Below are 21,492 nucleotides of genomic sequence, written 5' to 3' on the forward strand. Positions count from 1 at the left end.
TTTTTTTGTTTTTTCCCTGGATGAGTGAATAAGAAGCATGGGCATTCTGTAAAAATGTCTTTTAATATTTGAGACTGTAGTGCGTGCTTGGGTATTTCAAAAAGTGTGTGGTAGGCGCTAACAGTTCACACGCAAGGGAGGCGTATTTGATTATCTTGTGTCGCAGGCTTCATGTAGCGACAAGAATACTTCATTGTGAGATCAGCTTCATGGCTGGAGTGTTTTCAGCTCTGTCTAGCAGCTGTACAGTGATTATGCCTTCCGCTATTTTTGTTTTTCTTGGAATTTTTAGCTCTTCAGCAGACGTAAGAGTGGAATTGATGACTGCTCTGGAACAGGGGAGTTCCCTAGGCATCAAATGGGTACTGGGGGAACCAGTGATCCAGCTGCCACTGCTGCTTGGTGACAGTGTCACCTCTGAGGAGGATGGTATCCATTTCTAACTGGAGAATTCTGGGATGCTGATGGACCTTGCGACCATAATGGTTTTCTGCTAACATCCTGCTGAAGAGGACAGAAACTGTCGTAAGGGCTGAGGCCTGGCAGCTGGTTTGGGTCAGGGTTGCTTTGCTCTCTTGGGAGACAGCCGGTTTATAGGGAGTGTGATGGAGCAGTTAATGCTGAAAGGGCATTGCTCAATGCAGGTTACACGTAGCTGTGACAGCTGCAGAACACAGGTTATGGGAGGGCAGTCCATGGGGGTATCGCAATTCCAGTATGTATCCGTAGGATGCCAGGTGTTTCCAAAGCAAAGCAGGGGTGGACGTAATGCTGGAAGTGTGAGTTGAATGCGTAAAGGTGCTGGGCAATATCTGCATTGAAAAAGGACAGTCTGCAGTTCTCGTAGTCCAGCAGGATGCCAATCCTTCTGGGAGGGATAGTAATTCTGACATCTGGTGTCATCCCGCTGTGCAGAAATTCGTACTTGTGCCTGTAGGCAAGAAACACAGACAAAAAACCTGAGGGCACCCTGGCTGCCCTCAAAGGGAAGCGCTTTGTGGACAGGGGTGCGTTCCAGGGTACGCTTCCCGCTTCACAGTCCCATCTCTCCTGTGTGCCCTGTGGTTACTGCCCCAGTCCCATCCACCGTGCTGAGCAACGGCTGTGTTTGCCGGGGAGTGGTGTGCTCTGCGCCGCCACGGAGCCTTATCCCGCAGCGCTCAGACCTGCCCGTCTAACCCCTGTAACAGGCCTCTTCTTCCATATCCCAGTCTGGCCGCGCATGCATGGGTGCTAGGCCTTAGATATGAACAAGGTCAGAGTGCGACATGGGACCTCCCATTTTTTTCCGTGTCTCGGAGGGCAGTGTGGGTGTCCTGTAAATTGGAGGGTGCGCCCTTGCCACTAGGTTTAGCCTAAAGTTGTCCCTCCGTGAAGCAGCTGTGCTGTTAGGCTTGCCCCAGAACAACACTTGTCATCCCCTCAGCCTTGCCCCTAGACAGCCGTAGGCGCTGCCAAGGAGAGCGCTGGCGAGATGACTCAGTCCTGTCCTTCCAGGCCCTGCCATGCTGCCCACTTGCTCCCTGCGGGCCTGTGGTACCGAGTCCTCTTTCCTGCCAAAGTTACAGGAACTGCTCACGCCCACCTTCACAGCAGCAGCAAGGGAGCGTAATCCCTTGGGCAGAGGCTGCCTGACTCACAGTGTGGCTTGGCATCCTCCAGACTATTGGACATAATTTTTCAACCCCCACTCTCTAAATGACGTTTCTGGCTGCTTTTCCTACAGGATCTCCCTGCTCAGGCAGAGCGGTGTTGATGGGGAAGTTCCAGTCTTCGTGCTCACTTACTAAAGGGTGATGTCTTTTAATTGTGCTTCCTGGGCTGGCGAGGCCAGGAAGGTGCTCTGTATGTAAGCAGCTTTGTCATGAGGGTAGCCCTCTTCTTCCCCGTGTAGTCACTGTTCGAGTAATGCTGAGGTTCTTCAACAGTTACTCAAACAGCTCTCCCTAGTGTGGCACGCTGCAGCCAAAAATATGAGACTTTTATGGGAACACGTGCCTTTCTGAGTAGAAACGAGAAGATTTATTCAGCTGAAGTGAGTTATCTGGCATTTCATAAGGGCCAGCTTCTTCACTAACCACCTCCTCCACCCACACCACTCAAACCTGAGAAAATTTCCTTGCAGAAGTGGGTATCACAGTGACTCAAACTGAGCAATGGCCCAGCTCCCTTTTCTCTCTGAAGTCCATGCTCATTGCTCCAGAAGAATCGGAACAAACCTCAATGTACCTCTTAGCTTAACGTAGCAAGGAAATCAAATTAGCCTGCCTGCAATGTATGGGTGAGTCATTAGCTTTAGTGGGTTTGGTCTCTCTCATTAAGCACCATTTCTTGCTGTGTGGGAGGTGAATGCCAGCACTGCTAAGGACTCTGGCTGTGCAGCGGGCCAGCTGCTGGGGAGCCGAGAGCAGCAGGCGCGTGTGCTCTGGCCAACGGAGCTGCATCTAAAACCTCTCCCTGTGTACCAGCAGGCGGAGGACAGGCAGATTTGGGCCCATGCTGTGCCATCCTTACCATTTGCTGACTGTGCGTGCTGGGGACGCTCAGGTGGTATCCAGGCTCCCTGTTCAAGGGGACCCAGCAGCACCCTGGCAGCTCTTGGGGGCTGAGCGGTGAGCCGCTCAGGCAGTAGGCAATACTCGGGGGTGCCTGGGGGTGTGACTTCTTTTCTTGCTCCTGGATGCTTCACGGGGTGCCCAAATCTCCAATGGGAGTCAGAGGCAATGATGCTAATATAATGGTGTCCAGGGGAGAGCCAGCAGCTTCAGCTGAGGCATATAAGGGGAGGGGGAGCTGGTGTTTCTGCATTCAGGTATGGCTGTTAGGTACCTCCATAGGTAGGAGAGAGATCAAAACCAGTTGCATACAACTGGGTTTAGCCAGAGACATAGTTTCTAGGTTACATGGATCTATTACTCTTATCTTCCCACTGGGGAAAATAAGACCTAAAACAAGGCCTTTACAGCTAACTTCCGTAATGCAGATTTTATTCAGATTTGTTCCTGGGACTGCCTATTTCAATGTGAGAATGTCATTAAGCAGGAGGATTTTCTTAAAGGTTCCAGTATCCTTCCAACACCAGTTCACAGTGCCAACAGTGGAATGTCAGAAGCCCCGGTTAAGTGCTTGGTCTGGGCTTTAATATAAAATCTCTGGCTGCTCCCTGCAAGTAGGAGCTCTCTGCTGCTCTGCCTGCAGGTGTACATGTAGGAGGTGTTCCTGCAGGAGACCTGTAGCCTCCACAGCCCTTACCTTGATGGTGTGATGATATGCCTCATGCACCAGGATGAGTTGTTTGCCCCCAGATAACCATGTCTCGGAGTGTTTTCAAAAGCCACGCCGATTCTGTACTCTGTATCTTCCTCAGCTTCCACCTCCCAGTAATGCTTTCCTGGAAATGGGATCAGACTGCCCAGGATCGCAATACACCTGCAGGAGACAGACAGGAATACGTGCTTTGGCAGGGACTCTGCAATGCTATTTACAATGTTTAGGTATGTGATGTACCTGGACATTACATATCAATAATAAAAAAGCCACTTTTGCTGTCTCCTTAGCAGTGCAGTATGGATTTTTGACTACAGTGAAGTCGACATGCTGAGGACCTGACACAGAACCTGCAGGTTTCTTTGTGACACCAGCCATGTTCTTACCTGCGGGTAGCTTTGTATAAATGAATGCCCTGGGCACTTTCAGGAATAGGGAGAACAGCATCCCCTGCTGCCTGGGTTTTCTGGGAAAGTTATTACTTGCTAGAAAAGAGTGCTCTGGTGAACCCCGCTACAGCAGGGGAAAATGGCTACAGATTTTTTATTTTCCTCCCAAACAGCCCAGGCTTTACATCTTACCATCAGGAATGGAGCACTGTAACAGCATGAAACTCCTGGGGCAGTTGGGAAGGAGGAGACCTACTTATGCTGTGTTTGGAGAGACCAGCAAGAATTGAACATGGTAGGAGAACTTGGAATATGCTTAGGTGCCTGGGCCATGAAAGGTTTTAACAGTAGACTGTGGTTCCTTGCCTTTACGATAGGAACCATGTAGACGATGACTCTTTAAAAATATGTGTAGGAGAGACAGACAAAGACAATGTACCACAGAGAAACCCCTCGGCTTGATTTACAGGCACGGCCTCAGAGTCAAACGAGCTGGGCGCTTTGAAGATTAAAGTCTGCAAAAACACAGGTTCTGAAGTAAGAAAGTTGGGCAAAATAACCCATGCCAAATGCTTCTGAAACACCCTAACTTGATTTAAGAGGGCAACTTGAATCCTGTAAGTCTACACCCCAGCTTTTCCTCAGGAAAAGCACACGGTGTATTAGCTGTCATTGCTGCATCACAGGGGATAGCAGGTTCCAAAACACACCTGCAGTTTTGGATGGGGAGTCACACACAACCTGTATGTTTCTGCGGTAGGGTCGCCTGAAGTTGTAAATGACAAAGGCAAAGGATGTTGCTGGCAAACCCTGAGCTCATCTGCCTTTGGGTAATGCTCAGAAAGCGCTGCACTCAGCATTTGGAGGTCCTGATGTGTAAGGACGGGCATGCACAGCAAGACAGCTGTACGCTCTGCCACCTCAGCAGCAATCACTTAAAGCAAGTGTACAGTTCATTACAAGTGCATGTAGATGTCTTGGAAATAGCTTAAAGGCTGCTGAAATCTGGACTCGGAGAGGCTGTGCTGCTACAGCTTGAGAAGGAAAGGGAATGATGCAAAATGGATGGGTAAACATCTGTGAACAAAATATTACCATAGTACTGAGAGTTGCAAAGCCACCAAGGCAAACTTGAGTCAGACCGTAGGAGCTGCTGTGGTTAGAAAACACATTAGTCTTTCAGAGATCACACAAACTTCAGAAAGAAGAGTTTGTGATGTGATTTGCTTGTAGAATGAGTGTTAGTCATTTCAGCTTGGGAGCTTTTTCTTTTTTTTTTCTTCTACAGTATCTTGGCATGAAAGAGGCTTCTGAGAGTTCACGGTGGCTTCAAAAACTCAGCCTCAGAGTTCAGAATGAGATGAGTGCCAGCTCTGGCTGTTTATGTGAAACATAAAAGCACCCTGTGGAAGTGGGATGAAATCCTATTTAGGTTTATCATGATGACTTTAATGAAGAGAATCTTCTGTCTTCTGGCTCTTTTCTACTGAGCCCTCTAGTAACATTGCATTTCCATGGAGGGACTAAGTTGTGGGCTTGTATTATTCTGTGTCTGCAGATGCCTGTCCTGCTTATGTGTTGTTTCTGTGGTTCTGACTGGAAACATGCATTTTGGCAAGCTAAGTCTCTCATTTCAATGGCAAAGGGCCTAATTCTGTTTGGAAAGTAAAATCTGTAGGCCCAAATAGTATCAGCTAGGTCTTTCAGCAAGAGGTCCGTATTCAGATCCCTCTCCTTTCCTTAGCATTTGCTTTGGCACTTAAATACCTGTGCAAATTTAGCTCAAGGTGCCCAACATGGGTAAGCAGGTTTGTATGTAACTGTGGCTGGCTGCATCTGTAATCCTTTTTATGAACGTGCGTTAACTTCCAAGTGATACTTAAGTTCCAAAGAGCAGCTAGAGACAGAGATCTAAACTCATGAAATCAATGAGAGTGACTGAAAGCCCCATTAGACACTTCCTGGCATCTATTTAAAAAAAACCAAACAGACCAACTGTGCTTTGAACTACACAAGCCTCTTACAAAGAAGAGGGTCAGGTGTCCAAAGCACCAATAGGGTTTTTTTGCCCATTCTGTAGTATTTGCTGTAGTGAATAAGTTTTACGTAAGATGAGTGTTTGGTGGTTTCCATTGGACAGAGCTATATAAAACCAGCCCCTGAATCTCCATGTGTGAAAACGAGACCAAGGAAGGTTGGGCAGAGCTTTCTGCACGTGATGTGCAAGGCTCTATCACCTCAGCAGCTTGCAAAGGAAGGGGCAGGAGAGAGGGAGCAACAGGCAACAGAGAGGAGCAGCTCCTCAAGTCTTACAGTGTGCAAGTGCTGGATCACTGTAAGTAAAAGAGAACCTAATAATTATGCCTCTTTTTTTTGTTAATCACACTAGTGCTGTATTAAGAGCATATGGGGTTTGTTTATTTTTTCTTCTGACATTTTTCTGGGGTTTTTGGGCTCTGTAAAGAATTAAATGGGAAGGAAGTTTTGGAATTTAATAGAAGTCAGTGCACACATCATGCAAAGGGAGATGTTGTAGATAATACGTATTAGTCATCCTAGAAATTCTCAGAACAGAGCAGCAAGCCACAGGGAGTTCAGTAATGCTGCTCAGGAACAATAACCCCAGTGAACTATGGGGCCTGGATAAATGGATATGGAGTTTTACTCTCCAAGGAACTATGGGGAAAGCCTAGCATTTCAAACTGAATAGTCATCTTAAGAGCCCAACTTGAAATACCTTGAAATAAATCTGATTTTCTAAAAGATGAGTAATCCATATTTTAAAAGGACCCACAAAGATGTTTGCAGTTGTCTAAAACTGAAGACAACCATAGTCACTTATGCAAAAACCAAGATGGAAGGAACCCCTATACATTATTCACACACATACAGTCTGGAAATTTTACTTGGTTGGTGCCTGGCTTGAAAGTGAGGAGAGCTGCACTACCAGTAAACCTTTTTAGTGGATTTAAATTCAAGGTAGGGGTGTGTCGTGGGCAAAGCAGCCACAAATCACATGCATTAGTTGCAACTGAAATTCTTCTGTATACCTTGTGAAGCTGTTATCATAGACAGGCAGATCACACTCCGGGTTTTCCAGTTCATCGCATGCAATTGTAAATCCATCATCTAGAATCGCCAGTAAAGGATGGGCTGTGTCCTCATTAAGGCAGAAGTAGGTGCCTGCAAGAGAGGAGAATGCCTGAGGTTAACTCTAGCAACTCTTTATGGCATTAGGGTTTGCAGCAAGGGTGTGGTGAAATGTTGTTTGGATCCACAGAAAGATTAACCAGTGCTCTGGAAGGAATCTGCAGCCGACATTGAGAGGACAAGGTTGTCCATTTGGAGTTTTTCAAATCAATGGGTGTTTTACAGTTAACACTGTTTAGTTACAGCCTTGTGAAAAGCAGAAAAAGGGCCTTATCCTGGTTTTGAACCCAGCCGGGGTTCAAAGCTGCAGGCATTGCGCAGGAAGTAGCTATTCAAAGATGAGGGGTCCTCCCTGCAGCGGACTGTCTGGTTTCAAGTCATCTTCCTCAGAGCTGAAGTGATCTATTTTTAATCACTGGAAGGAGAAGGGGGGCTTAAAGGCCTCTCCATGGCCCCACTCTTCCACACAAATGCCGGGCACAGTTTGAAAAGAAGGAACCTCTACAAAGGTGCCACATGCAGCATCCCTCATGCTTCAGCAGCTCCTCAGCAGATCAGCCCTCAGAGAGGCAAGTCAGCTAAGCCAGCCCAGGATAAAAGTACTTCTGCCTTTCTCCCTCCGGAGGCTTCACAAAGCAGGTCTGACGCACTGCGCTCTGATGAGCAGCCACGTGCGTCACAGCTGCTGTTTGTAGTTGGTGTTTGTGTATCAACCCCAGTAAGTAAGAATCAAAGGTCATTCCCAGTGTTGGAGGTGAGCGCTTGCAGCTGACAGATCAATTTGCATCAGCTGTTTGCGTAATGTAGACTCAGAGAAGATAAATCTCTCCAAATGAAATCATTATAATCAAACTGCAAGTTACTTCAATGCAAATACAATACAAACAATGATAGGGCAATTACAGGCATGTGCTGCTGAAAACAAACACATGCTGTGCAAGCAGAATTGGCAATTTCAAATATTGAGTTTGATTTAAGTAGTTGAAAAACACACAAACAATGGTAACACAATGACAGTCTTCCTCTCCAGGGATTTAAGAACAACCATTTCTTTTCTGCGGTGTCACTGATGTGTAGCAGACAGGTTTCTTACTGAAATGTAGCCTTTATTGATGGGTGTGTGGTCAGCTTGCTGAATAAGCACAATTTGCAAATCTCTCACAGATGTTAAGTGCAGAACAGACACAGGTATGATGCGAATGCATCCGTGAGTGATGTGGGAGGCCTGAGACACCCCAGTGAAGTCGCAGCATCATTATAGCAGTGGTGAAGATGAAAGCAGGTGCCTACCTACAAGTCATTACAACGGGCTTTGATTAGATGGCTGGGAGGGGAAAGGGCTTCCAGCTTCCCTTTGGGGCAGAAGGTTAATCCTTGCCCAGTGTGGCACTGAGAGCAGAGATAACAATGCTATGTCAGTTACCAAAAGCAAAGCTTCCAGCTGAAAGCTGGGCTGCCTTTTTCCTGATGAATAAAGGGAACGAGCCCTCAGAGCTTCCCCAGCCAAGCTGGAGACATTGTAATAAATATATACACAGGAAGATTTTGCATACTCAAATGACTCTGGAAAGTGCTGACTGACTGTCTCAACCATACCTTCCAGCAGCAGCATCATTACAAGGTAGTCTCTGAAGTAAAGTAAAATCACACTACAACTTTCTTCGTTGGTGTGTCGGTACTTGGCAAGCTGGCAACACCTGGGGGCAGTGAGCTGATCTAGTCTTTTAAAATGTTTAGAAATTAGTAACTTTCAAGTATCAAATGTACTGGACAGAAATAATTTTGAATTACAGAGCTAAAGCAATGCACTTATTGTTACAAAAGGTGTTTTTTTCATTCCTAAAAGGTTACCAGGTGTGTAATTAGATGTAAGAGATTAGGACCTGATCCAGAGGCCATTGAAACCAGCAGGAATCTTTCTGTTGAGGTAATAGATGCTACAAGAGGCTGCTGGAGTTGATCTGAGCCGTACGGTACCTGTGGTGTGTATCAGGACAGGTTCACTTCTTTCACTGGAACCACCCAGGTTTAGGGCTCTAACACAGATGCGATAGCTTTGTGTTGGCTGGAGGTGAATTAGGACTTCGCAGTTAGGAATCCCAACAATACATCTACAGAAAATAAATCCATGGAAAATGAGAGGGTAGAGAACAAAGGTAGGCCGTTGAGATTATTTTTCTGAACAACAAAGAAGAAATTATATTATCAGCTTCTCTTCTAACCCATCAACAACACTTTACCTTGTACAGTTGTCAGTAGCGGGGGTAAGAGAGTCTGTAACAGACTATGCAGATTTTTACATTTGCTTCTGCCCTTTTCCCATACCCTGTATAGTAATTTTCGATTAACATTTATACAATTAATTTTACGAACAGGAATGTTTATAAAGGTGAATTCACCAAAGGGCCATGAGTCCTTTCTTAGTGCTATCTGATGCCACATGACTTGAAATGGTTTCATATCTACAGGTCATGGACTCGACAGAATAGTGACTCACTCACTCGGTAATAATATCGCCATTTTCTTCATCTGTCAGCTTGGACAATTCAACCATGTAGGAATCAACGGGGTTAATGTCTCTAGATTCCCAGCACACCAGTGCTGCGTTTTCACAGCTTCGGATCTTTTTACTCTTTATGACAGGTGGTGAAGGAGCTAAAAAGTAGGCAAAAGAACAATTCTAAGCTGCGGCTTGAAGATATTTGCAACAAACATGCTTTGAAGACTTAAAAAAATAGAACAAAGTTGTTTACTAATACTATATAGTTAAAGAAACCTGCTTCCCCAATGGACAATAACCGGCAGGCAGGGTGATTAACAGTACTATTCAAAGACTTAATTTGGACTATAAAGATCCCAAGAGTATTAATCAGAGAAGTAACATAGATAGAGACTGACTACACAACACTTTTCTTTCTATCATTGGCTTTATCTTTGTCATAAAGGTGCATCTCTGCTCTAAGATGTCAAAGACATCTGGAACGAGCGCTTGAAGGTCTCACTCTGACTTGCTCAATTTGATGTCAGGGTTTCACAAAAGAGAACCGCGGTCTGTAATTTTTATCTTGTTGTGGTTCAGCTATTGGGAAGAAGTCCTGAAGACAAGCCATGCTAATCAAAATGCCCTTGACTGAACTGCATAGCAGGTGGATCCACAAAATATACACGGGCCAATAAAAGGAGGGCTGGCATCCACCTGGCAGAACTGGGAGACTTGAGCCTTATTCCCAGCTGTCCTACATGCTTGCATTTAAATAAGTTATTTTGTCTCCGTGCTACTGTTTCTTCAACTCTAAAACAGGGACAATTGGCCTGATTGATAGGGTCTCCAAACAAAAGTAGGAAATTCCCCTCCGTCAGTAGACTTACATCAGGAGAAACAAAGTGCCCAGAAAGCACTACTGGCATAAAATTCAGAGATGTCTGTGAATTTCACTATGACAGTCACATAGTCGTAAGAATAAAGTATTTTTACCTGTTACATAAACTGCTTTTTCACTTGGTGGACTGATACCAGAGGCGTTTAAAGCACTGACGCAAAATTCATACTGTGTATTCGGCAACAGATTAGTAATGGTGCAGTATGTTTCCTTGACTTTTAGTGTATGCTCTGAAATGAAAACGACAAAGCATTTACAGTGCCTTTACACAGTTACCCACCCTTACCCAAAGCTGCCTCAAATAATGGAGTTGAGGCGCACTGTTTTGTGTGCTGAGTTCAAGAGAGCTCCTTGTGCTCCATACACTTTGATTAGCTGTCAGGCTGTTTCACCATGCCTTCCTCTAAGGAGGCATAAATCAGATAACGCATCAGCTTCTGAAGGAGCCACATTGCTCAGAAAAAAAAAAAAAAAAAGAAAAAACCAACCAAAACCAGAAAGAAAGGTCACCCACCTGTCACTGAATTTTTTCTGAAAAGACCCTGCACGTTCCCACTCTGGGGATGCTGCCCGGTCAGTTCATCCCAGCAGTGGGACAAGAGCTGAAGCTATTTCACTACTCGTTTATCATTCTTCATCTTATAAAATTTGGATGAGTTCTGCTTATCTTTCTGAACTGGCCATTTGGCACTACTGGCTTCAGCTTTTGTTGGAGAAGTGACTGCTGTTTTCAGTAAAAGGTTCTGCAAGAATATTATCAGCCAAAGCAGTTTTGTCACAAGGCTGGGACATTTTAGGATGGTTCTGTAGTTCTTTTTTTGTGCACGTGGGTGATGGGGAGTTACAGCCTATTATTAGCACTGAGATAAACTGTAAGATGACTGTGGGGGTTTCAGTGGGCATGCTGATAATATGATGATTTGCTCTCTAAAAATACTGTGCCTTGCAGTGGAAGCAGCGCATGCGTGTCTAACGCAGTGCCCGCCCCCCAGGAAAGGAAATGCTACTGTTGAGACCTGACTCCATCCACTGCCCCTTCCCACTCCCGCTATCCCAGCTGCTGCCCTGTCCTGGCTTTGCTCCTGTGATAGGTCCTGCTGCAGCCAGCAGCTTGGCAGACCTGGCAGGGTAAGAGCGACAAAGCCAGAAGCAGGAAATGTGGTGGCAGATGTTTTAGTGGCAGAGAGAGTGCACAGAAGGTGCACTGGTTGCCACAGCATGTCCAGAGACACTTTGGAACTAGCTGGTTTTGCCAGTGCGGGGCTGAGGTGTCCCCTTGGGTCCAAGCCTCCTTACCTGTTTGTTCATCACTGCACCTCTCATTGCTCACTGGTTTATAGCACAGTTGGTAGCACTCGACAGTGTCATCTGAGAAGAGGCCCCAGCAAACTCTCAGTGAGGTGCCAGTCGCTGCATTGGGAGCCTGGGGATTGATCACGGGGGCACAAGGAGCTGCAGAGAGGAAAACAGGCCACTTTTTGAATGTATAAGCATGGTATGTTGTTCACAGGCAAACACCTCTCCTCTCACAAAGGTGTTTACACAAAGCCTAGGCATTGAATAGAGTCATATTCCTCCCACATGGAGAAAAGTTAGGAGCTGACCCTGTAAATAGTTGCAGATAATAATCAGTGGTGTACGAACTAGTCCTGCTTCAAACCAAAATCAAAACAGGAAAATACGTAAGTTTCAGCCTAACCCTTCTCTGTAATCCTGACCTCCCCTGCCTCTGAGGGCTGCTGTTCCCCAGCGAGCTGGTACGGCTCTGCAGGAGCAACATCTGACACGTGCTGCACTGCTGTGGACCAGCCCAGGGGCTGAGGAGTCTGTGGAGGAAAGATGAGGGAAAAGCTGTCCAACATGGGGTCAGCAGCACAAGCAAGCAACTAGCAAATGCTACTTTACTTTAAGAAAACACAATGTATGGGCATAAAAAATGCATATTGTTCTTTTTGACCATTTGTGGTGTGCCAGAAAAGATTTAAAATCTTTCGTATTTTTATTTTTTTAATTATTAGAAATTTTGGGGGGTTTTGCTCTGTTTCCTGTGGATAATAGGAAAAATGTTTGCTAAATAGTAAAGGAACAAGCCACTGAAATCTGGTTATCGAGAGAAGGTGTGCAGGTTGTTTAAAGCAGTCTGGTGTCCCTCTCTACTTTGTTCAAGCAATTACATGGTAAGACAAGTTACCACTAACTAAGAATGTTTGGGGGAGTCTTTGTGAGTCTTCTAGGAAATCATCCAGCAAAAGCAGAGAAGACCAAACTTGGCAGTTCTGGTAATTCTATACTGAAAACAAATGAAAAAAAAAAATCCAAAAATAGCTTCCGGTATCTCTGTATATATAGGCAAACAGAAGGGAATCTCGGGGGAAAACTAGGGAGAAGCTAATTGTGCCTTTGCAGTTCTCCTTTAAAAGAAGTAATGGACTTCTGTTTAATACATATCCTTAATTAAATGTAAATAGGTCTGAAATAATGATCAGATAGGAAGAGTACCTGGAATAGTATTAATGGAGTTCATTAGTTGTTCAACTTCAGAGAAATCTATGACCCGCTCTTTAAAGTCTGGCAGTGTTGAAAGCTCTAAATCCACTTCTCTCTTTAAGAATTTTTCCAGCCTGTAATTGTAAGGGAAAAAAAAGGTCTAATTGGAAGTACCATAGTGTTGGAGATACCTTTCTTTGATACCTATTAGTAAGAGGAAAAGAACATCAAACTCTGAAACAACAGCTATTTCCTTAAAATAACGTTTTCATAGTTGTACAAAGCTCAGCCTCCCCATGCCCTTTGCTTGGAGATACACGGCCATACATCAGATCAGTGCTCCAAGATGCCAAACAGAGCTGGCTGCTGATGGGACTGAGGGACCACGCTTTGTGTGCCCTGCTCACGTGGCGAGCTGGCTGCGGCACACTGCGCTCCCACTGGGCGGCTGAGGGAGATTTCCCCAGCACCCCTCTGTGGGAAGCAAGCTATTAGCTCCATGACTTCCATTATTTAGAATTTATGGCACTATTACTAATTCAGGACCTCATGGTTCTAGGTGTTCTAAATTTGAAAAAAAAGGGGTATCTTTTCTCTGTGTTTTCATAAATGATGACAGTGAATTTAAATGTATATTTTTTGCAATTGATTTATTGTGCCTTAAGATTTCTTCCAACTGCTGCAAGATCTTTCAGTATCTGTTCTGAGCTCCCATGGACTGACTTTCTACCCCTCTCTACTAATGCACAAATAAGCCCATTACTAATCTATTTAGGGAGCTCAGTTTTAGGCAGATTTGTATCCAGAGCATTTCTTTCAAGATCTTTAGCAATCCTGTTTCTCAGTCACTGAAATTAGTTCCTTATGACTAAGCTGAAAACAGTGATTTATTCATGCTCCAACTCTCCCTTTGGGTTTTTTAAAATTGGCTCAAAACTAGTTTTGAGTGTTAAACTTCTTAGAGCAACTTTTTCTACTGCAGTTTGAACCAGAAATGCTAAAGATTTCATAGTTCTAGTAGCTTAGATAACATTTTTGTGCCTGAACAAAGTCCAGAACATGCAAGTGTCTCCAATAACAGGCCCAATTAGCAGGAAGCAATGTGACACAAAATCCCAGACTGTGATACTACCTGTCAACCATGGTTACTGCTGCCTGTAGAAAAAAAGGGAGAGAGTGTTAAAGACAAAAAAGATACATTTCTTGCATTAGTCTATATCATGCCGTTGACCTGTCTTACATGAATTGTCGCAAATGCAGCCCTTAGAGTGAGCTAATGGGCTCTCACCCAGCTCTGAGAACAAAGCCGTGCCTAACTGTCCATTCAAATGGACAGATCTTCGCTGAATTTACAGTAAGATAACGTGCAGTATCAGGCAGTGACTAGTGTCTACCCATCTAGACTCTCGACTATATCCTTCCTCAAGTGTCCAAAGTGCCCACAGATCCTTCACAAACAAAACCCAACAACAGCTGGGGAAAATAACTTAGTGAAATTATCTGCATTGGAGGGAGTCTGAGCAGCACACGTTACTGGAAGACAGACGTACCGTCCCTGGAGAAACCTAAGCAGCTGAGAGCTCATGACCAACAGCTATTCACTTCTTGGTGAATAATGGTTCCTAGAGGTGATGTAAAACTGTTTACGAGCTAAGGAGAAAACAAGGTTATTCCAGAGATGCAGAGGAATGGGAAAAGTCAGCTTATGCGAAGAACTCTGCAGGGTGGAGTGACACAGCAAGCTGATCCACTGGAGCAGACTGGAGGTGTTAGGAGATTTGTTTACTGCCTGGTTCAGAAGTTACTGTGGCTGCACTATAGAAATGCTCCCACCCACCTGAGTCACAGGACAGCTCAGATTAGAGCAATCACTCATCAGCAGTGAAAATTCTCATTTTTTTCCAATTATTTTTCTACCTGCTAAAGAAAAATAACTTCTCGACACCTCCTCAGCAGTGGGATTCATCCATCACTTTGCAGGAGCTCCTGATGTATTTAGTTTGGAGCCTCCTGTTCAGCTGAACTTTCCAACAAAATGAGCAAGAAAAAGAAACCTCTTCCAAAGCGGCTGCATCAGCCTGCCTGCTGTGAGCCCAGAATAGAGCAAGAGAGCTGAGCCTGCAGGAGGCAATGAACACTAAGTGCTTCCAGAGTTTCCTGAGATAAGCTTTTTAGAGAGATATCTTCTCCCTGAACCCCAGTGAGACTCATAAATCATTGAGCATCCAAGTTACAAACTTCTGCTACTGCTTCTGTGTTTTGGCCCCATTGTGTTGCCCCACTAAGTCAATGCCACCATGCCAAGCACCTGGAGCAGTGACAGCACCATGGACCGAGCACCCCAAATGCTCTCTAGAAATAAAGCCACTTGGGACTTCCCAGCTGGGGACTACTTGCTAGCAGCAAAGAGCATTTAGAAGGGCCCTTGCCAGTTAAAGCCCTTTACCTTCATAAACTCGGCTTTGTCATTTTCCAGGTAAAGCTCCTGGGTTGCGTCTGTCAGTTCCTTGCAGGTGTCAAGATGTTCCCCACAACTGATCAGCTGCCCATATAAAGTTTCCAGCTTCTGCCTCTTCTCTTCCCCCAGTGCTTCCAACTGTTCTTCGTACTTCTGAGCAAGCACTTGCACTGCGTCGTTGTAATGCACCTCGAAGTTCTGCTCCTGCTTCCCAAAGTTTTCCTGCAAGGCATTTGGGGGTTTGTTCCTTGGTGTCAGGCCTGATCCATAGCTCAGCCAGAGAAAAATCTTACTCAGGTCTGCCTAAAATTCTCCTTGCCAAGGAGGCAATGCCAGTACACAGAAGCTGTATTTTGACTAACTTGCATTTTTAGGGGTTTATTCTAATCATTCACCCCCACTGAGGCACAAGAGAGCGTTGGATCTGGTTCCAGGCATAATAAGAGCATCAGAAATTATAATAAAAACAATTATGCAAGTCAACTGTCTCCAGCCTAAGCCCAGGGAGCACAACTATCCTAGCCATAATCTCACAAGTGTTTCCACCAACACAGTCAAGCACATCCTTCCATGAGAGAAACCATGGCAACCCAGTGGGATCCATGGATTCGCACTGGGGGAGCTGAGCAGCTAATGCTGGTATCCTCACTCACTGCTGGAGAAAGCATTAGGAAGGAAGATTTAAGGAGCAGGCAAGGCTTTATTGCCAGCAGCCGCCCACTGCTCAGGCACCGATGTCCTTCTGTGCCACATGCAGCAGAGAAAAAGTAGGTGCCTTGAGTTACTGCTTCAGTTTGACTTGCTGCCAGCTGGGCCCCTTCCCCCGGGGCCAAGTTGACATCAGGCGAGCGGGAGCACAACTCTTGAAGTGCTGTAGCTCGATGCAGCTGGTCCAAGGGTTTGCCTGTATCTGGCACTTCTGTGAATGAAACTGAGTGAACACAAGGGGTACGCTTGGGATGGACTCGTTAGATCACAGGTCTTTGACCATTTAAAACTAAGATAACCTGAGTGGGGGTCACTTTATTTCTGAATGCAAATGTCTGTGCAAATGCTTAATGTGGTTTTACTAGCCCACTTAAAAAATTCTTTAGGATGAATTTTCCTGAGTACCTCAGTCTAGGCAAACCCCAGGATAACCCTATGCTCTGTTACCATCATTACTCACCTCATTAACAACTGAACACTATGACTGTCAAAACTGTTCTAACCCCAGTACCACAAAGTTAGACCAAGAAAAAATGCCTTACCTCTACGGTGATGAAGATTTCCTCCAAGTGAGTGGCAAAGTTTTCCATCTGAGCAATCTGCTCTTCCAACTTGCACATATTTTTATGAATCTCCTCCTACCAAAACACCCAGTGTGATTCTTAGTATGTCCGAACACTGTTTTTGAGGCACCGCAGTACTTGTATTACTCTTACCTTTTCACTTTCCACAGCACTGGGGAGCTGAGCCACCTCATGATCCTTGTGCTCACCGAACAGTTTGTCAAAAGCTCGAATTGGCATCTTGCAGGTAGAGCAAAAAACATCTGCCGCTTCCTCCTCCTCACTGACAGCCTGACTGCTCCACTCATCCAACATGCCGCCACTGCTAAGCCCCTCTCTGGACCATGTGTGGCTCTCAGCCTCATCCTCTGCTCTGGCTTTGCTCTGATCTTCATCTTGAGAAGCCTCTCCAGGAAGTCCCTGTTGCTTTGTGCTTTGACTTTGATCTTTCACTAGAGAGCTGCTTTTAGATGCATTATGTACAGAGCCTTGTGATCCTGCTTTTTCTGTGCGAGCAGGTGGCCATCTGCTCTCCACCATCTCCAGATGTCCTCCAAGAAGCTCAAGCTCTTTTTCTCTATCCTCATCAAGTCCATACATCTTAGCCAACTCTGCAACCTCCTCTTCCAAGTCATATCCAGCTTCTTGTGAGTGCCGAAATTTTTCGCTACTCGGTGCAGATTCCCTTCTAGTATCCCCCAGAGATCTGTCCCCTTGACCAGATGGCTCTTCGGGAAAGATATCGAACCTCTCCTTTGATCCATAAAGATCCATGTGGTAAAATATCAAGCCTCCAGCCTCAGTCTCACTAGACTCTGGGACCGGTGGGGAAGCTGAACGACCAGGTGACTGGTCACTAGTTTCATACTCTCTTGTGCTGCCCAATCTGGATGACATTGGTATCCTCAGTGAGGCTTTTGAGATGACAAATCTCAAACCTGTAAAAGATAAGAAGGATCCTTAGCTGCATACTTAGATATCAATCATGAGTTTTTCTTGCTTAAAAATATAGGAATAGGTTTGGCTGAGGACTGCTCAGGGCCTGGAGGTAGGCATGGGAAAGACCAAAGCCAGTAGCTTCACTTCCTAAGTGAAGCTTCTGAAGTGAAGCCACGGGAAGCTTGTTTTTTCTCACCTCCGTGCAAAGCACAGCAGAGAGCTGTCTCTGGTGTGCATCCTATGTTTTCTGAGTGCCTCATCTGTGACCCTGACATCTGATTTCCAAACTGTGGATCTGATTTCCAAACTGTGGAGTACTCCTGTCCTCAGCTCAACACTGCGACTGTGCTTCAGGCGCACTTAGTGCTGCTCTGTGCAGTTGGAGATGGCCTGGTTTGAAGTCTGCTCACCCTTCAGCTGCTGTCGTGCACTCTTTCTGAACTGTCAGTCAGGCACACGGTAGGATGCCCTCTCTTGTGACCACTGATGCCATATAACACACTAGTAAATGCCCTGAAAAATCCTGTTCTGGATTTTTCAAGTTGCCATTCTTGATACTGAAACTTGAGGTTTCTTTTAACATTATTCTCGCTCCAGGTCTCAAGTCCTTTTGATAAAACAGGGAAAAATACTGCCCTTTGGGGGTTCTCAGGTGCTGTGAAAATATATATTTTAACATCAATGAAGCTCAGAAAAAAGATGGATGATGATCCCCATGATAAAGCATACAGTAACTAGGAAGCAAGGCAGGTCATTGACCCCTGAACTGAGAGAAGTCCTCTCTGACCTGGAGCTTGCACACTTTGTCCATTCTGTGCAATGTGGGGGGTGTGAAAAGAGCATGTGGATGCCAAATGCAAAGCTGTATGATAAAGCAGATGCATATGGGACAACATTAAAGGTGCAAGGGCAACCTTAGCACTGACTCCCCAAGCCTACTCTTTCCAGCCAGCCCATATTAACAACAGCACATGAAATAATGTTAGTACAGAGAGACCACATGGTGCTCTGTCAGAGCTGCAGCGTCCCTGCAGCCCTCCACTGTTCACCAGGACTAACAAAATCACGGCTACAAAACTACTCAGTTCAATTTTCTCCGCAGTTTCCTACTACAATCCAAAGAGTTCATCGAAAGATTTCAGCTGAGTATTAATGAACCTATAGTTACATCTAGTCCTAGCTCAGTGAAGCATATGAAAGCTTTAAAACCACTTTCTTGCAGAAAAAAGCCAAAAGGTCAGTCAGACATCAAGGTTATCAGAGCTCCTGCAGAAGCTTTCACATAAGCATTACTTTCAAACTACTTTTTATGGTCTTCATAGTTTTGAGCACTTGCTATCACTTAAAATTTGTTTCATCAATATTTTACTAATATTCCTGAGGATTACTTAGCTAACAAAGTCAAGACACAGTGACTTATTAGAAAGCAACTTCTCAAACCAGTGAAAAATGCTAAGAAACTTCCAACTCTCCAGTTTCATATCAATGACTGAAAACAGTCCAGCCTACCAGACCTGCAAGAAAACATACACAGAAGTTCACTGTTTGTCTTCTGGCACTGCAGACATGGGTGTGCATTCTACAGCTAGCAATAGCTTACCATAGACAAAAACACTGAAGTTAGGCAAAAATACTATTTATGCTAAAGGCGATAAAATAAATCATGCAAATTTTAACATATTAAACAGAGAAAAGGTCTTGACACATACCAGAAAATGTTGTCTGGCTCCCACAAAGACTTTTTTCCCCATAATTATAACAATAAGTCTTGCTTTAGAAGATACTACTAACCAGAAAAGTGAATTAACAAGTATTTTTCCTACCAAAATGAAATTAAATTACATAAATTAAAATGAACATAATTAAGCTCGTCTGGAACCCTGCTGCCTGAATCAGATTTTCAGATGATTGCACAGTGTTTGCTCAGTTTACAGGCACAGATACAATTACAGTGAAGAATGTTTAAGTCCGTGACCATCAATTATCGAAAATATATAACAAAGTATGTTACTACCTAAAAACTTGCCTTCTATCTTAAGACGTCATAAATTCTTCTGAAAGCTCAGATGGCATCAAACTTCACATTTATTTCCCCTAGTAAAAATTAATTCACACAAAAGCAATTCCCTGCCACTTTCCTATGACTGCAGTTGGAAGACTTATTACCGTAACCCTAGACTGCCTCTCTGCTCAGGGGACATGCCAGCAATGAGCAATGGAACAAATATAGATGTGCCCCGGCTGTCCTTCAGCAGCGTGTTACTTGAGTGTCACCAGGATGAATGTCATACACCGAGAAAAGGCTATGAAGGTTGATTCCTGGATCTGAAGTACTTGGAACAATTATACAGACCCCTTGCTAAAGCCGGAGCACCCTCTCAGTTTCTGAGCTGGTATTAATAAACCCAGTAGAGTGCAGTCGTTGACTCTAGGTGTGATTTGCAAGGCTGTGGTGCCAGGCAGAGTATCGTGTGGGGGATACACAAAATGTGCACTCTGCACAAACTAGCTCAAATGGCTGGATGCATACTTACAGCATTGCTGCATTTTTAAATGGAAGTATCTGTTCTGTTATTTGCAAAGGTTTAATGGCAAAGTCCTTCTATCAAATTAGCAGAAGCTTTACTATGGGGTTAAGTTAGAATGAAGATCAGATTCTAGAAAAAAATATTAAAAAATCAGAATTTAGAAAAAAATCAGAAATCATAATGTTGCATACACTTATTATACATATACATACATCCCCACCCTGTATGTGTATGCTAGACCGCTGGAAAGCTAATTATAGTGAAGCAAACAGCCAATGGCCCAGCTAGGGAGGGTTTTCAAGGGAACATATATATCCCTTCAGTCTGTGCTTAGTAGTGGTTCACCTGATAAAAACCAGGCTGTGTATTACCACTGATTATTGCGATTACTGTAGCACTTGAGCTTTATGTATCCACTCAAACCCACAGCTGTCCAGCATACATAATCTTCTGCTTGTGAACATGCGACTGAGCCAGCCTTGTCTTTAAGCACGTTTGAGAACATTGCATTATATGTGTCTTGAGCTCAGAGGACAGTGCAAGGGGAAATGTCTATTGAATCCTGACACAGCTCTGCTTTTTGTTCCTTTTCCAATTAAACTTGGTGTCACCTCCTCACATTTCTAGCAGTGCAATTGTTTGCTGTTTCGGTAAGAAATTACAAGTTAAATTACCCATGTAGTCATGATCTCGTTACCACTGACAGTGCCTCTATCATCTGTGAGATCAGAGCAGAAATGTTTTCACATAAATGATGTAGCCTTTGCTGAAATGTTAACATTCATGCTGTCAGACAGGTTTTATTAATTTTTCAAGTGAGAACTTATTTTTGCCCTTATACTGTTAAGCTATGCTATCTTGCAGGCCTTAATTTATTGAAAAATTAGTAGTGTCAGCTTTGCTTCCAAAGCCTAGAATATAACATTCTGTTTATCATGAATTAAAGTCAGCCTTGCACACAAGGCCTGAATAAGAGATATGTGCTATATAAAACCCCTTTGCTCCGCGCTCCCCTCAGAGGCCCGTGAGGCGGCATTTAGGTGGTATAATAAATACGACGACCTTAGGACTGAGTTTGATTAAAGGATAAGCACCATTTGACTGCGGGGTGGTTTGCGGCCACGGCCTCCGGGTGCAGGCGCTGGGGCCGCCCGCCACCCCCAGGGCTCGAACGCTGACACAGGGTAGCACGCGTCTCCCTTTTGACGCGCAAGGAACGAGCGCGGGGTTTCGGCTGGGAACGACGTGTGAAATTTCGCTGGGCCCGTGGGAACGATGGCTGGAAAACTGCTGGCACACGGCAGCTTTCCCTCCCTCAGCCAGCGGCCACAGCAGTCAATGGCTCGAACCCATGGGGCGCAGGAAAATGGCGGGGGCCTCCCTGGTGCAGGGACGCCCTGAGGTAACGCCCCTGCTCCTTCCCCCAGGGTTGTGTGTCTTGTGCACCCTGCCCACCGCTCTTCACAGAAATAACTGCTTATTTCACAAAAAAACCCTTTTTTTTCCCCACAGTCGGGGCCTTTCTGCGTGCCTTGCGCAGGCCTCACCTCCCACTCTCATTATTTATTTTCGTGCCAGCTGTGTGGGGGCCGCCCGCCCCGCCCCGCTCCGGCGGCCCCGCCT

At 45.0% G+C, this 21,492-nt stretch overlaps 1 protein-coding gene across 4 annotated transcripts; it reads right to left on the reverse strand.

The window, feature by feature from the left end:
- Positions 1-42: 42 nt before the first annotated feature.
- On the reverse strand, positions 43-21,487 carry FSD2 (fibronectin type III and SPRY domain containing 2). Of its 4 annotated transcripts, none has more exons than XM_087745066.1 (13): positions 21,417-21,487; positions 16,556-17,340; positions 16,382-16,477; positions 15,120-15,353; positions 13,806-13,828; positions 12,686-12,807; positions 11,483-11,638; positions 10,282-10,416; positions 9,308-9,461; positions 8,784-8,917; positions 6,707-6,839; positions 3,253-3,429; positions 43-931 (listed from the first exon to the last, which is right to left on the reverse strand). In XM_087745066.1, the coding sequence occupies exons 1-13, from the start codon at positions 21,427-21,429 to the stop codon at positions 679-681; spliced, it is 2,415 nt and encodes an 804-aa protein (XP_087601192.1). In that variant the 5' UTR covers positions 21,430-21,487; the 3' UTR covers positions 43-678. The 4 variants fall into 4 exon arrangements, with proteins under 4 accessions (XP_087601192.1, XP_087601193.1, XP_087601194.1 ...); XM_087745067.1 differs by lacking the exon at positions 21,417-21,487 and adding an exon at positions 19,368-20,494; XM_087745068.1 differs by lacking the exon at positions 21,417-21,487 and adding an exon at positions 19,356-20,494.
- Positions 21,488-21,492: the final 5 nt, after the last annotated feature.

Source organism: Nipponia nippon, unplaced genomic scaffold (genome assembly GCF_047370975.1).
Source record: "Nipponia nippon isolate SJK-2023a ecotype South Korea unplaced genomic scaffold, ASM4737097v1 scaffold_9, whole genome shotgun sequence".
In the NCBI taxonomy this organism is placed as follows: domain Eukaryota; kingdom Metazoa; phylum Chordata; class Aves; order Pelecaniformes; family Threskiornithidae; genus Nipponia; species Nipponia nippon.

What these genes read in the sequence shown, in the direction of transcription:
- FSD2 (XM_087745066.1), bottom strand. An exon ending in GCAGTAACCATGGTTGACAG is followed by an intron (nt 12,808 to 13,805) that starts GTAGTATCACAG and finishes TTACAATTACAG; the next exon opens with GCTGGAAAAATTCTTAAAGA. An exon ending in TATGATAACAGCTTCACAAG is followed by an intron (nt 3,430 to 6,706) that starts GTATACAGAAGA and finishes TGTCTCCTGCAG; the next exon opens with GTGTATTGCGATCCTGGGCA.